The sequence below is a fragment of the Choloepus didactylus genome, chromosome X (genome assembly GCF_015220235.1).
Source record: "Choloepus didactylus isolate mChoDid1 chromosome X, mChoDid1.pri, whole genome shotgun sequence".
Lineage (NCBI taxonomy): Eukaryota > Metazoa > Chordata > Mammalia > Pilosa > Megalonychidae > Choloepus > Choloepus didactylus.
In genome coordinates this window covers 188,732,559-188,749,098 of record NC_051334.1, presented here as the reverse complement: position 1 = coordinate 188,749,098, position 16,540 = coordinate 188,732,559, and the positions used below count along the sequence as shown (strand labels likewise).

At 42.5% G+C, this 16,540-nt stretch overlaps 2 protein-coding genes across 2 annotated transcripts; both read right to left on the bottom strand.

Annotated features, from left to right (window-relative positions):
- Positions 1 to 1,718: 1,718 nt before the first annotated feature.
- On the bottom strand, positions 1,719 to 10,085 carry LOC119522539. Its single transcript, XM_037820952.1, has 2 exons — positions 10,011 to 10,085; positions 1,719 to 3,685 (listed from the first exon to the last, which is right to left on the bottom strand). The coding sequence occupies exons 1-2, from the start codon at positions 10,083 to 10,085 to the stop codon at positions 3,140 to 3,142; spliced, it is 621 nt and encodes a 206-aa protein (XP_037676880.1). The 3' UTR covers positions 1,719 to 3,139.
- A 2,665-nt stretch (positions 10,086 to 12,750) lies between these two features.
- Positions 12,751 to 15,975, bottom strand: SMIM9 (small integral membrane protein 9). Its single transcript, XM_037820951.1, is given in 3 exon segments — positions 12,751 to 12,950; positions 14,092 to 14,339; positions 15,873 to 15,975. Coding segments are annotated over 2 exon segments (339 nt in total). The 5' UTR covers positions 14,231 to 14,339; positions 15,873 to 15,975.
- Positions 15,976 to 16,540: the final 565 nt, after the last annotated feature.

Below are 16,540 nucleotides of genomic sequence, written 5' to 3'. Positions count from 1 at the left end.
AACAAAGCCATAAAGTTCCTGGAAATGAAGGTCAGGGAAGGAGCCAGACTAGCTGAGACCATAACATGTATAGGAAAAGTGGGGAAAGGATTACGTTATTTGAAAATTACACTTAGTTTTCCTCATTTCTGTGGAAAGAAAAATCTTGAACCGAAAAACCCCCTCCTTAAATGAAGCAATCAAATCCAAGTCTGGAGCAAAAGTTCTTCCTTAGACAAAATCATAAATAATCAAGACCAGATACAGTGACAAAGCACTACATACTCTGGCGAGACTCGACATCTTGCTAACTCAGTGACTTTGCTGAGGCTGTTCCCTCTGCCTGGAGGCCTATTTGGCCAATTACATTCTAGATGCTGCCAAATTCAGTCTCAGACAGAGCTGGTCCCCCTCCTCACTACTTCACAGCACCTTGCGCCTGCCTCTAGCATACCACCCCAACACCCTGCTGTATTTGTTTACGTGTATATTTCCTCCCTTGTTTACTTCTTAGCTCCAGCACCAGGCATGGAGCCTGCCCACAGCAAGCAATTCACAAAACTTATCAGAATGAATGATCACCCATGTGGAACAAGTAAGACAGGTTTTCTTAGCGGAAACTTACCCGGAGCCTTAGATCATTTTTTGGTGTGGAACACGTTCACATTAAATTTCAGGGATTCTCAATCTATTGCTCGAGGTCATGGGAAAAGTGCTGCTTCAAATAGGACTGAAGAGAAAATCGGAATTTTATGTGCATTAATGGATACTATTGTAGAGAATCAGGTCAGAGAGAACCTATAAAATTGGTTTCCCCAAAAGGAACGAGATGTACTTGAAGATGGGAGACAGGCAGCAGTCAAATCTATTGCAAAATTATCTTTTGACAATACTTTTCAATTTAAATCCTACCACTTTTGGAGAAAGTGAACCCTTCAAATGAAGCTTTGAGCAAAATGATTTTATGAATTCATTAAAGCCAACAACTTCCTAACAAGTTTTCCTGCTTCTAATTTTGCCACTATAGGAAAATGCTCTGACAGCTACTGGATGGGCACAGAGAGCTTCATAAGCTTGCCCAAGGCCACACAGCAAGTGAGAGGTGGAGTCTAGTGTGGGAGCAAAGACTGGTAAGAACCCCAAAGGGAAGGTGAACCCAAAGAAATAAGAATCAACAAGTTCGTGGGGTCAAGTTACCCCTCAACAGGTAGAGATTCTCCCTCTGATGTTCATCCAGTCAGATCCAGATGCTATTTCATTCGGGAATTTAACAAGTTTTCTCATTCATGTTATTCAAATCCTTTGATAACCCCAAAACAAATCAGCTAACTGGACTATATCCAACCTTATAGGCCACAGCCTGATTAAAACTGCTGTTTACTCAGAGGGTGTACCCACAACATAATATCGGTAGTGATGGAGCCTCTTTTCAAAAAGGCACAAAATTTCCAGGCATGCCCATAAGGGAGCAAACAGGTTTACAAGAAATCTAGTCTTTGAGTTACAGATGGGGTCAAGGTTGTGCTGAGTTAAAGGACCCAGACAGAAAAGACTACAAACACTTGGATTCCATTTACAAGACAATCTTGAAAAGGGAAAATTACAGTGACAGAAAACAGAGCTATGGTTCCAGGAGGGATGCGGGTGGGGGGCTGACTGTAAAGGGTCACATAGGAACTTTCTAGACTGATGAAAATATTCTACATCATGATTGTGGTGGTTGTTACATGACTCTATGTATTTGACAAATCTCACTGAAGTGTACAGTTACAAGCTGCGAATTCTACTGTATGCAAATTATACCTCAATAAAGCTGCCAAAAATAAATTCAGTAAAAAGATTTTTTAAAAATTAAAGCTCAACGAAATGAACTCTGATTATAGAGAAGAAAAAAAAATCAAACATCCAAACTTCCATGGAACCAGTTTGTTTTAAACTTTGCTTCCCATCCAGTGCAGATCCCATCAAGCAACTGCCAATTTTGTTTTTTCATCTAACAGAGAAAACAGTGTCTTCCCTGCTTGTTCATTTAGTCACTCATTTGAGCCCAGACTGAAATGACGGACGGTATGAACACTGCACTCTGGTCAGTATATACAGGTGAGGCATTTGGTGAAGGAGAAAAAACACTGAGCTTTGACTGCAGGCACAAAAATCTAACCTCAGTTCCAATGCATATAAATTGTTTCTTTGAGCTAATTTCACCCTTCCTGAAGAGTCTATGCTCTACTGTTTGCTTTTCCTCATGGATCGCCCAGTTTCCTCACCTGTAAATCGCTAATGTCTATCTCTTTGGTCCTTTAAGTCAGTAAGCATTTCTGAGGCACTACTGCGGTAGGCACCCAAAATAAAGAACTGAGTATGAAACCCCGGAGGACCTTGCAGTCAGGGAAATGGATTCGGGGACGGAAATGACGCTGAGACTTCTGAAGCTGGGTCATCAAATACAGCTTCTGCCCGGTTCTCTTTCTCTCTCTCTCTCTGGATATTTCTCTTGCTACCTGATCCCCATGCTGTGAGGAAGGCTGGGCCACATGGAGAGGCCACTGGCAGGTCTTCTGGCTTCCAGCTGCAGCCCACAGCCAGCGTTAGCCTCCAGATGAGTGAGCCAGCGTCTAACTGCAACCCCCTGAGAGACCGCGAGTGACAACCACCTCCCTGGGTCTGATCCACATCCAAAACTTGGAGAGAGAAAAAGAAAACGACTGTTGTGCTGAGAAGCCACTAAGTTTGAGGGAGATTTGCTGTGACCACTGGATAACCGCAACACCTCGCCTCAGCACATATTTGAGGACAGAGATTACCAGCTATTTACCATCACCGTGAGAGTCTGGAAGGCCGAACCGCCTCCAAAATCTTTGGCGTCACTGTGCCACCTGCGAATACCTACAAGCCACCCCATCTATCTCGTGCCACAAGGGGACCTGCCTCAATGCAGAGGGACAGCGAGTGAGGGCTCTAAACCCTCAAGTCGGCTTTTACAGCCACCCTTGCTGACCTAAACACAAGCACTTCCCAACCGGGGAGTCCTCCTCTCAGATATGCTTCTTAAAGTCCTTTTGTTAACTCGGTCTCCATCCACCAAGCTTCCCTTGACCTTAACAGCCGCTCTCTCCGGCCCGCGGCCTCTCCTCATTCCGCCTGGAAGGGCTGCTCCGGGCTAGCTGCGCGCGAGGACCACCACGCCCCGCACCCGGTGCCCGGCCCGAGCGGGTTCGCGCGCTCGCCACCCGACCCCACTCCCGCTAACCACGCCGCGGCCGCTGCGGACTCTGTCCGGGGAACCGGGCCCCTGGGCACAGGGCCCAGGCCGGAGAGATCGCGCGGCGGGCGGCGTGGCCTGAAGAGACGGCGAGGGCCCCGCACCCGGCGCGCAGAGGGCCGCCCCGCAGGCCCGGCGCCCGCTCACCTCGGGCCGGCTGCGCTTCTGCAGCAAGTGCTCCAGGTAGAGGTCGGAGAGCGCCGTGCGCATGCTGCCCCCGCCATCGCCCTTGCTCGCCTTCAGCGTCATGTCGCAGGAGCCGGGACGCCGGGATGCTGGGACGCGGGAGCGCGGGAGCGAGGGGGCTGCGGGCCGGCGGAGGCGGCAGGGACCCGGCGCGGGTGGGAAGCCGCGGCCCAGGGGAAGGGGAGGCGGCGTTCCAGTCAAGGACACTGTGGGCTCCCGCGGGCCCCAGCGGGATGCGCGGGTCAAAGTCCAGAGGGGCTCATAGGAATAAAGAAAAGGGGTGCATTCCGAGAACAGAGCCCCCCACCCTCCAGCCGGTTACACGCGCCGCCTACACCCATGGGGACCCAGAGGTGCATGGGTGACTGGGCCGAATTTGTGAGAGTGGCAGGGAGGCATCCAGCGGCTGCCCTTCCCTTTCCCCGACTTGGGCCGAGAGTCCGCGGGCCCGGAGCTTCTGGCTGATATAACCAGCTACAGTGGTTCCTATCCCCGGGAAAACACGGGAAATCCGAATCCCCCGGCTTAGTGGGGACCTGACTCCCAGGGGTGTAAATATTCCTGGCAACGCGGGACATGACTCCAGGGGATGAGACTGGACCCGGCATTGTGGGATTGAGAAAGCCTTCTGGACCAAAAGGGGGAAGAGAAATCAAACAAAATAGAGTTTCAGTGGCTGACAGATTCCAAATGGAGCCGAGAGGTCATTCTGGAGGTGACTCATGCAATTGTATAATCCCACGTAGTGCAGAGTGCAGAGAATTTATTTACAGAGTTTGACAGAGAGACAGACTGGGGTGGGGGGAAAGAGGGTGGGGGACACATCTGAGCAACAAAAGAGGTTCTCTAGGGGTGACTCTTAGGCATAGTTATATGTAGGCTTAGCTTTGCCATTACAGAAATAAGTTTCATAAAGGCAAGCCTCAAGATCGAATGCTTGGCTTATTAAATTGGGAGTCCCTAATGCTTGAGAGAATATCAGGAATTCCCCAGGTGGGGAAGTTTAATAGTTCCACATTTTTTCAGTCTGTCAGGGGGACTTTGCAAATACTTTTTTATTTTCTGCCCAAAGTACTCTGGGATGTATCAGGGTATTACATCAACCTGTACAGAATAACATGATCTCATTCCCTAGTCTAGGTTCCATGTAATTATGTTATTTAAATAATCTGACCATGCAGGTAAAATTAGATAGTATGCTACAGAGAATATAAATTTTCTACCAGATAAACATCTCATAAATAACAGTTAAAACTCATGAATAGATGTGACTGCTGTAAGAGCTTACAATCTAGGAACCTTTACAGTCTAGGAATCTTTACGGTATGCCTTATTGAACATTCTGTACTCCTGCATCATTGATTGCCCAATCTCTGCCCACATTCTAGCCCCTGATAACCTAGACTCTCAAATTCCATTCTCAGCATTTGCTCATTATAGTTAGTTTATATTAGTGAGGCCTTACAATATTTGTCATTTCATTTCTGGCTTATTTCACTTAACATCATGTTCTCAAGTTTCATTTACCTAGGTGTGTGTCTCACAACCTCATTTCCTCTTGCAACTGCTAGATATTCCATTCTATGTATACACCACAGTTTGCCCTTCTGTTCACCCGCCAATGTACCCTTAATCCATCTCCATCCATTGCAAGAAAATTAGCATTAATTTTGATTTTTAAAAATAAATATTGCATTATAATATGATTTATTTAAAAATGACTATGACAGGAACAAGCAATAAAATAAAATAAAAAATAAAATGACTATGAGACATGAGCTGCCCATCATGATCTGGGTATTATCAGATCCACCCGGTCATGAGATTGGACAAATGCAGCAAACATCCATTGTGTGAAGGAAGTGGTACATCACCAGGTTCAAGAAGGCCCAGAAGGCATGGGCAAATTACTGGAACATGTTACCTACTCCCGTTGCATTTATGCTTTTCCCTTATTTCCGCCTCAAAGGGGAGTTCCTTATGATTTATTGATGGAAGAGGGAAGCATTCAGACCTGGGTCACAAGTGTGTCAGCAAAATAATGTTAGTTGAAATATGCTAGCTGAAAATATCCCAGATCAGGAATGGCCCTGAAGGTTAGTGGTGAAAGGAATTCTCCCAATGGACACATCTGTGAACAGTACGCTTGGTTGTCCTCTTTGTATAGGGGAGGGGGCATGAGGGGTGGATGTGCACAGACTCATGTGCAGTGGGGAATGGCTTGGCTGTTTGGTCAGGACCTGGAATGAATACCACTGAAATATCAGACATGAGGAGGTCTAGAGAAGTGGTATGGTATGGGAGCTATGTATCCCAACATGCTAATCCTTTTCTCTCATGCCAGTGCCCACCAGAACACACCCACTGTAGGGGAAGTTCTCAACAACCAGATGGACAGGAAAATCCATCTCATGGCTATCACCCAGGCTCTGTCCTCAGCTACTCCAGTGCTTTTGCCATGGACCCATACACAGAGCGGTCAGGCCTAAAGGATGGAGGCTACATGTGGCCCAATGACATGAGCTTCCTCTCACCAAGACTGGCCTAGCCATTGCCACTGCTAAATGCTCAGCCTTCCAGCGAGAGAGACCAATGCTGAGCCCCTGATACAGTACCATCCCTTGAGGAGACCAGCCTGGCAAAAGACTTGAATAGACATTTCTCCAAAGAAGATATACAAAAGGGCAGTAAACATATGAAAAGGTGCTCAGCATCACTAGCCGGTAGGGAAATGTCAATCAAAACCACAATGAGATACCATTTCACACCTACTAAGATGGCTATTATTTAAAAAATCCAGAAAATAACAGTGTGGAGAAGATGCAAAGAAATTGGAATTCTAATGCATTGTTGGTGGGAATATAAAATGGTACAGCCACTGTAGAAAACAATATGGCAGTTTCTCAAAAAGTTAAATATAATATACAATTACCATTTGACCTAGCAATCCCACTTCTAGGTATATACCTAAAGAGAGTGAAAACAGAGTCACAAACAGATACTTGCACTCCAGTGTTTATAGCAGCATTATTCACAATAGCTGAAAGCTGGAAAAAAAAAACCCAAGTGTCATCAACAAATGAATGGATAAACAAAATGTGCTACATACACACAATGAAATATTATGCATTTATAAGAAAAAATGAAGTTATGAGGTATGCAACAAGGAAGAACCTTGAAACCATTATGCTTGGTGAAATAAGCAAGGTACATACAGACAGCAAATTCACAGAGAAGGAAAGCAGATTAGAGGTTACTTGAGGACAGGGTGTGGGGGAAAGGATAAGGGGGAGTGTTTGTTTGTAAAGATAAACATATTTTTTTTTAGAAAAAGCTCCTAAGCTGGAGGGATACTGATAAGTGTGGGAAGGTGGGGGAGGCAAGAGCATGGTTAAAAAAAGAGAGACCAAACAGCTACTTGGCGGCAGGTCAGTTACATAGGACCCTTCCATCTAGTGTTCGTCTTTACCGGAATCAATATATATGTTGCTAGCACTACTGTTCAAGGGCTTACAGAGCACCTGCTTTATTGATATGGGCATTACACATAACATTGCCTTGGACAAAGGAACCTATTTTATGGCAAAGGAAGTGAGACATTTGATTCATAATCAAGGGATTCACTGGTCTTACCCCATATCCCATCACCCAGAAGCAGCTGGCATAATAGAATAGTGGAATGGCCTATTGAAGGCTTAAGAATTACTATTTATTGAATACAGACACTGTGCATTTTACACACTTTCTTTCATTAGTCTATGACAATCCTATGTAACAGGTACTTAAAAATTGAGATAACAATAAATATAAAATTCACCCCTTTACAGTATACAGTTCAGTGGTTTTTGGTATGTTCACAGAATTGTGGAATCATCTACATGTCAGTTGTCCTCAAATTGGCCTATAGATTCAAGGCAATTCCAATAAAAATATCAATAGGTATGTTTTATGAAACTTGACAATCTAAATCTAAAAAAAAAGATAAGGAGTTATAAAGAGCAAGAATAGCCAAAGCATTCTAAAAAAAGAACAAGGTGTGTGTAGGGGGGATGACTTTCAGATAGCAATATAAAAAGCTATGATAATTATAAAGCTATAGACACAGAAATAGACAGACCAATGGAAGAGAAGAGACTAGAAAAAGATTAATACATATTTAGACACTTGATAATATGACAGAGGTAACATTATAGATCAGTAGGGAAAGGACAGACTTCCACTAAATGGTACTGGGCATATTGGGTATCTATATCATCAAAGTGGTAAACAAGACTAATGAAAGTAGAACTTCTGCAGTTGGAAGAATTCAAGAGAGTGATTCCCTGAACAGAACTTAGGTAAGGTTTTTATTGGGGCAAAGCTCAATACTGGGAAACATACTGGGAGAGCAAGGTTACTCACTCAGAGGGTGGGTTGGGTGGTGGTCATATTGCTGGTCTTTTTTCCAACATTCTCATGCTTTTTAATGGTTTGTCAGCTCCCATCCAGGGTAATCATTGCTCAGAATATTGTTTTGATCCTTGGAATTTATTGCTTCTAGGAATTTATTGCAACCATCTGCTTTTCTCAATTCTTGAAACTGCCTTTAGGCACAGAAGTTCAGTTCAAAGTTCATGAATGAAGAAAAGTAGCTTTACACAATATGAGAAAATGAAATTGGACTCAACCTCACACCATACAAAATACCAATTCCAACCAGCTTAAGGACTTAAATGTGAAAGGCAAAACTATAACACTTTATAAGACAATATAGGAGAATTCCTTCATTATTTCAGGATAAAAGATTTCTTAAACAGACACCCAAAACACTAAAATGAAAGAAAATGATTGACAAATTAAAGAACATTAAAATAAGTACTTCCATTCTTCAAAATACATTATATCAAGAGTGAAAATACAATCCTCAAATTGGAAGAAGGTATTTTCCATACATTATAAGCTACAGAATATTAGCAGACAGAATATGTGAAGAACTCCTACTGATCAACAAGGAATAACTGAAACTACTAATTAGAGAAAATGGGCACAATCAATTGACAGGGATTTCATAGAAGAGAAAGCTAAAGAATCCATAAACACATGAAAAAGTCTTCAATCTTATCAGTTATCAGGAAAATGAAAATTAAGGAAACAATAAAATACAATTTCTCATCCACCAGACTGGCAAAAAATAAAAATAAAAAAAGACTAATGATATTAAGTGTTATCAAGGATGGGTGGATAATGCACTCCTGCTGGTGGGAGAGCAAGTTGATGCAATCACTTTGGAAAGTGGGACATGCACATACCCTTGGATCCAGCAATTCAACCACTGGGTATAATCTTTAGAGAAACTCTTGGACATGTGCACTAAGAGACATGTTCAAGAATATTTAAGGATGCTTTATTCAGAATAGAAAAAAAAATACAGATGTCCTTCTGCAGTTGACAATCTAAGTGAGTAGAGTCCATTCATGCAATACAACATTATACAGAATGGATGAAAATGGGTAAACTATGGTTACAAGCATCAACATAGATGACTCTCAAATCATAATTTGTGTAAAAGAAGAAAGACACAAATGAACGCGTACATTACTACTTAATTTTCATTCAGTTTAAAAACAAGTGTTAGAAGAAAGAATAGGGGCTCTTTTGGGGGCCTGAGGAGGAGCTAGTGATTCAGAGAGTCAAGAAGAGAACAGGTTTGTTCACTTTGTGGTAATTCTTTGAACTGTATACTTATGATCTGTGCTTTTTTCTGTATGTATCTTATACTTTGGGAAAAGGTTAAAATATTCTGGGGTACCAAGCAGAGGAACACTTTGAGAATAGAAAAAAAAAAAACAGGCAAAATTAAATAATGTGTTGTTTAGGAACATAAACTTAATTGACAAAAAAATAGATAAAGAAAAATAAGGAAATTAATAACACAATATTTAAGACAGTATAGCTACCTCTGGGATTGGAGGAGGGAGAACTGTGAGACTGGAGTGTAAAAATTGTGCAGCCATTATGTGGAACAATATCAAAAGCCTTCAAATGGTCATACCCTGTAACTGAACAATTCCACATTCAGTAATGTATCTTAAGGAACAACTTGGACTTTTTGACTTCCCTTGCCAGTTCCCACCTGCTGGTTAGTGGGGAAAAAATTAAATGTCTACTCTGATTCAATGCTTAGTGTAAACTGATTCAAAGCTTAGTTAAACAGTCACTTCAGGCAGTATTCTCTTTGATAAACATGATAGTCTCCTCCTGATATCTCAGTGTATGAGACAAAGAGGGTGCAGCTTACTCACCTCATGCTATGGAGGGGGAGAATTGGCCCCCTCACCTCAGCTTGCAAGTGCACGTTGGCACCCACTGGCATCCACAGGGCTGTGTTTTGTCAACCTGACCATGTCCTTTGTTGGGGATTGAGCAATACCTTGTGCCAGCAGCCCTGGAAACTAAGCCTCTAATGCAGCAGCCCAAGGTCTTTTGGTTTGAGCAATGCTCTCAGTAGTTCCCACTGGATTCAGTGCCTTAAATGTTTGTTAGGATCCAGGTCCTGGCTAGTCTTTATTCTGGGTTTACCTTGCATTGCTGGACAGGATCTTACCTTAGCATCCGTTAGACACACAAACCGAGTGTAGCTTGGAAAAGCTAAACTCAGGGCCTCCCTTTGCTTGTCCATACTTTCACCACTCATTTGTGGCTGTGGCCCACAATAAAGTGACTTCCTCCCAAAGTTGTGACGGAAACTTAAGAACACCCTGCCCCTTCTCCTGTTGTCCTCTTTGCTACTTTCTATTAAACCCTCTGCACTCAGGCCCAAGTCCTGATGGCTTTCCCTCTCTCACTGACCCACCCTTCTTTGTATAATGGCCCCCTACATCCTGACTCCCTTCTATAGAACCCTAACTGAGTCTTCATGGTGATCAGGGGCATCTTCTCTACACCTCTGGAAAACACTGTAATAAACTTAAAATGCTCAATAATGATATAAAGACAATAGCCTGGATTGCAAGGTTATCATCTTGCTGTACAATTGTATTTTGAATGCTGGAACTAGAATACCACTTCAGTCTGTCTTTTTGTATTTCCTCTGAAGTAAATCCTTAACCTCTGCAGTTGTCCCCATCTCAATAAATGACAGCTCCATCCTTTCACTTGCTCAGGGCAGAAACTTTGGAGGCATCCCTGAAGCATCACTCTTTCCCACATGCCTCATCCAACCCATCATCAAATCCTATTGGCTCTCCCTGTAGAGTATGTCTAAAATCTAGCACTTGCTGCAACTCCGCTGCCCCCTACCTTGATTCAAACCAAATTCTCTCTCACCTAGATTCTTATGAAGCTTCCTGACCAGTCTCCTTGCTTCTGTCCACCCAACTCCTATATTCTCAACATAGCAGCCGAAATGACCCTCTGAGTGAGCATGTTTAACAAATACTTCAGATGCTTCTAATGCAGCTGGCCACAGTTTGAGTAACAACAACTTAAAGGATGTAAGATTTGAGCCCTGGCTTCGTTAGTTGGTTACTAAGTGTACTAGTCACAATAACACTCAGCTGCTGTAACAAACTTTCCTGAAATCTTAGCTTAACAAAATAAAAGTTTATTCCTCACTCCTGTCTCTATCATCTTGGAGCCCTTCACTTTAAGCTATGCATATATGAGGGAGACAGCACGAACAATTGGGCAGCACATTTTATGGCCAGGCCTGGAAGTGGCATATATCACTTTTGCCCATGTTTCATTGGCTCAAACTCTGTGACATGGTCCCAACCTAACTCAGCAGTGAAGGTTGGTAAATGTAGTCTTCCTCTGTGCTTGGGAAGAAGGAAAAATATTGGTGAGCATCTAGGCAGTATCTGACACAGTCTGGCTTTCTGATCACCTAATATCTGTTTCACTCTTCCTTCTGTACATGGAACACAGTCATCCTGTAGTGAATATGAAAATAGGCCACCCAGATTTCCCCTAGCTCCTGAGAGTGCAGTCAGTTGGCAGACAGCCTCTAGCTGTTAGCTCTTTCAGAGTTAGCCGCAGATGCATAGGTGTTGATTCTTAATAAAAATCCTGCACACCAAACTCTTGTCTCAGAGTCTGCTTCCAGAACATTTGACCTGTGACACACCCCTTCTCCATATCCAAAATCCCATTCATCACTGTGTCCAGTTTAAAGTTCCGAGTATCTGGGTATTGTTCAGTCCTCTCAAGTCAGGGTGTGGCTGTTCATGGTTAAGTGACCTATGAACTAAAGCCAGTTATTTGCTCCTTCTCTCCACAACCCACATACAATGATGGGGCAAGAAGAAGATAAGGGGAAGAATGGGGGATACACAGCAGTCACTGCTCTGTAGTAACCCAAAAAGCCTGTGTCCTTCTCATTGAAGGTTGGGGGTCCAAATACTGCTTTAAGTCTCAAACAACTGATGATTCCTTTAGTTCTGGCTCGTGGTTTCTTTGGCAATACATTTCTCTCAAAAGCTTAGCTTACTTCTGATCTAGCTGCCTCAAATCAATTCTATGTGCCAGTAACCAGACTCAAGGTTCTTTCACAGACACAGTTCTTGATCCTGATTAATTTGAGGTTATTAGGGGCCATAGGAGGGAATGCTGCTCCCTTAATCTGATCTTTGCCCTCAGATACTTTATGAGATTGTGAAGTATGAATAGTCCATTACCAAGCAAAGCTGTTCATAATCCCATTGTACACCAGGGATTTAGAAGCTGTTTGGCTTTTTTGAAACCTGCAGGGCCCCACATTTCTACTCTCTATCTATTCCCTTTCATTTCTTCTTGTAAACTGGGCAGCTATTCCCTGACTCTTTTAAAACCTTGGTTGATCACAAGTAAAGTATATGACACTTTCATAGGTCCCCCCACTCAGACTCTGTTGTCTTCTATCATAGCACTGATGCACCACATTGTACATATTTGTCTTCTTTTTCTCTGTCTCTTTGGTAACCAGGACAGAGCCAGGCAAATAGTCCTCTTTTGGTAAACATTGATTGAGTTAGGCTTTTCTAGCTATACTTAACTATTTTTGTTTTCCTCAGGAATCTCTTTGGACTCATATGAATTATATAGAAAATTATTTTGGTAAATTTTTAGGCAACTGAGACACAGTTAATTATACATTTTCCATGTGTAGTTTCTGAGCTGGGGGAAAATGTAAATTCGCTGTTCATGAAGCTAATAAAAGAAAGGATTAGTTGAAAACACTTTATTAAATGTCACCCATCAGGTGTTGGTAATGGACAGGGAAGTTTGGAGAAAAAAAGAGGAAGTAGAGAAGTTTGCATGACTCTTCAGAGTTTTGTTCCCAGAATCACCTTCATTAAAATTTCCCCTTAATTGACTGTTTCTGTCCCTCCCTCATATTCCTTTTCTCCTCCCCTCTCCTCATCCCACAGGAGCTTACGAAGGCAGCAGAGGATCCCCATTAGTGCCGAGGTGACAAGGAACGCAAAAGTGGCTGCTGGAAGTATGGAGGTCTTGATGACATCCCACAAGTAATCTCTGAGGTTGCCCATCCAGGACCTCTGGTTGTCTGCAGGGAGAGCAAAGACATTCATTGAAGAGAGGTCAAGTACCTTGGCCAACCATTGCATGGTGAGTAAATGACGGGGCTGCGATTTGGGCCCTAAATCAAGTTCAAATGTTGCTCCAGATATCATATTCTTTGACTTGCCTCAGAGCCCATATTCTTAATTATTTTGCTGTGCTGCCTCTAAGATGTTCAAGGGGTATACCCTCAGATGGCTATCAGTTTTGCCTCCTCATAAATCAAATAGGAACAATAATCTGACCCAGTTATTTTGAGGTTGCTTGGAGGTCTTAGTGAGTAAATGTGGGTACTTCATGAAAGAAGAACATGAATTGATAATAGGAAAATATTTACTAAAGTATAACTGTCTATACTTTATCTTGGGAGTTCTGCAAGAGGCTGAGGACACTGAATGCCCTAGGAAGAGAAAGGAGAAGGGCACTAGGGCAGCAGTCCCAGAAGAATTGCAAAACTTTAGAACATCTAGGAAGGGGCCAGAGCACTTCGGAGAAAGAACTGTGGGGGGAGTCTGTTGATTGAGGTAATTCTCAAGATTAAGGGTCTTTTTTTTAGGAATGGGCAGAGGGGAGAGGGTACTGTGGTTTGGTCCCAAGGAAAGAGGTAGAGAAAAACAAAAGTGCCTGCAGCGTAGAGCAGAGAGGGTTCACCACTCACCAGCAAGACACTTCCCAGAGCTGGAGCTCCAAATGTGTGTGTGTGTGTGTGTGTATGTGTGTGTGTGTGTGTGTGTGTGTGTGTTGGAAGCAAGGCTCCTCCCTTAAGGTTTACAATAAATTTCACCTTTATCATCAAGTCTTCCCTAACCCCTCCCTGTGAACAACTTTATCCCATTGTTTGTCCTCCAGAAGAATTTGTTGTAATACATGAAAGGTTGGCATCTATGTATTTATCTGGCTATCTGTGAGTTCCTTGATAATATGAGCTGTTCAACTCCTAATCTATGTAATTTAGCAAATGACTTACTATATAGTAGATGGACTAGCGCTTGTTGAAATAAATTGATCCAAACTAGAATAGTTTGCTTTCTTGTGAACATTATTTTTAAACATGAAATCAGGTTTTCCTGAAACATGAATTTTATGTCTTATGAAGAAAGGGATATTCATCCTAACAGCAAACACACCCTTTATGCATGGTTTCAGTTCTGCTTTGTCTTCCATTACAAAGTCGGATATAGGACGAGAGGAAACTACAGTCTATAATAGGCAGCAAGTCACAGAACACAGCAGAAATTCAATGCCCAGCAGCTTCCGGAGCTCCATGGATGTTCCAGATGACCACTAGGCTGTGGCTGAGTAGCTGGCACACCTAACTTAGTCAAGGGGAGATTTCTTTGTCCTTGGCTCTCCACTCTTTCTAAAGCAGCTTTGTCTGAAAAGATAGAAAAAGGGGGATTTAGTTCTTATTGCCAAAAGCATCTTACCTGCTTTGAACACAGGAATAATTGAAAAAAGATGGTCAGTTTTCAAAGCCTCCAAAAAAATAAGTATTATCCTCTGTCAGATCAGATATCTGACATCTGAACTTGATCCCCCCTCAAACTTCCCCAACTCAATTAGTGGTAACTCAGTTGTTCAAGTTCCAAACTATGACTCTTTCAACAATTTAACCATCAAAAAAGTCCGATAAGTTTATTTATAAAATGTTTTAAGAATCCTGCCATGTCTCACCATCTCTACTGCTACCCCCTGATCATCTATGTCTTGGATTATGCAATAGCCTCATTCACTGGTGTCCCTGCTTCCACTCTTGCCTCCCTTTAGCCTACTCTCCACAAAGCAGCCCAACATGTTGTTAAATTGTAAGTCAGATTATCTCACAACTTTTCCTGAAATCCTTTAATGCCATCCCATCTCACATATAGAAGACCTAAAGTCCCTACCATGGCCATACAAGTATATAGCTCCTTTAGTTACTTTTCTGACTTCATATCCTGCTGTTCTCCTCTTGATCACCTCAAATTTTAGCAGATGTTGTTCATTGCCTAACTCAATAGTCCTCAGTCCTTTTTTCCTTACTACATGTGTAGTAGGTTGAATTACTTACCCCAGAAAAATATGTTCTTAATCTTAATCCATTCTTATGGGTGTGAACCCAGTGTAAGTAGGACCATTTGAAGATGTTATTTTTAGTTAAGGTAAGACTAACAGATTCAGGATGGGTCTTCATCCAATTACCGGAGGCCTGATAGAGAAGGCCACAGGGCACAAGCCACTAGGGAACATTGTCATTTGCATGACAATGTGACAGAAAAGCCTAGGGCCCAAGGATCTCCTACAGCCAGCCCCAGAACACCACAGACTTCAGGGAAAAAGCATCACCCTGCTGACACCTCAATTTGGTTTTCTCCTAGCCTCAAAATCATGAGCCAATAAATTCCCATTGTTTAAGCCAAACCATTTTGTGGGTTTTATGATCGCAGCCAAGAAACTAAGACAACATCTAAGCAGAGAAGCTGGAAAAGCTGAACACTTCCTTTCCTAGCCACCCTTGCTGCTAGCCATAGCTATGTGACATAGTTCTGGATGATGAAATATGACAGAAATCTGATGGGTAACTTCTAGAAAGACTTTTTGATGTCTTGATAAAAGATATGGTGATACCATTTTCCCTTTACGCTGCCTTGAACATTGTTTATGATTTGTTACCTGAAGTTGGAGAAGCCCCCTTGTGACCATGAGGCAACATAAATGACGAAAAAGCTGAGAAAATTACATACATTTTGGCTCTTAAAATTTCAAGACATTAAACCAACACCCGTATCTGCCCACATCTGGATGGCTTGGTATGAGAAAAATAAAATCCTATTTGAGCTATGATAACTTAGGCTTTTTATTACTTAAGGCATGTATAACTGATACACTCATCACTATTTGATAGGACTTAAAGAGTCCTGTCACTTACCTGAAAATTGACTTAGCACCAAGGGATCCAAGGGAGCCAGTGGGTTAGGACTTAGTCTTCAGAGTGGAGCAGTCTTCAGAAGAAGCTAGCCAGAGCTGTCTTTGAAGTTCCAAATAGAATTCTACCACTCCGTATGATATCATCTACTGCATTTGACCCTCCCCCAGTCTCTCTATTTGACAGCTAAGTATATAGACATCTCTTTCTGTCTATGCATAAACATCTATGTTATTGCTACTGCAGTATGTTGAATTATGTACCCCAGCAAATATGTGTTCTTATCTTGACATGAACCCTTTGAAAATAGGACCTTTTGAAGATGTTATTTTTAGTTAAGGTGTGGCCCAACTGAATGAGAGTGGGTCTTAATCTGATTACTGGGCATCTTATAAAGAGAACTGGGAAGTCACAGAAGCTAGAAAGAAGAGGACTTTGCCATGCAACAGGAGACAGAGATTGTAGCAAAGGAACCCCAAGGATTATAGCAAGCCAGCACCAGAATTCTGTTCTTTGGGGACAAATATGGTCTTGCCTAATCCCTTGATTTTGGACTTCTAGCCTCAAAAATTGAGAGTGAATAAATGCTGATTATTTATGTTAACCCATTGTGTAGTATTTGTCACCGTAGTCCAGCAAACTAAGGCAATTTTTGGTACCAGAAGTGGGGT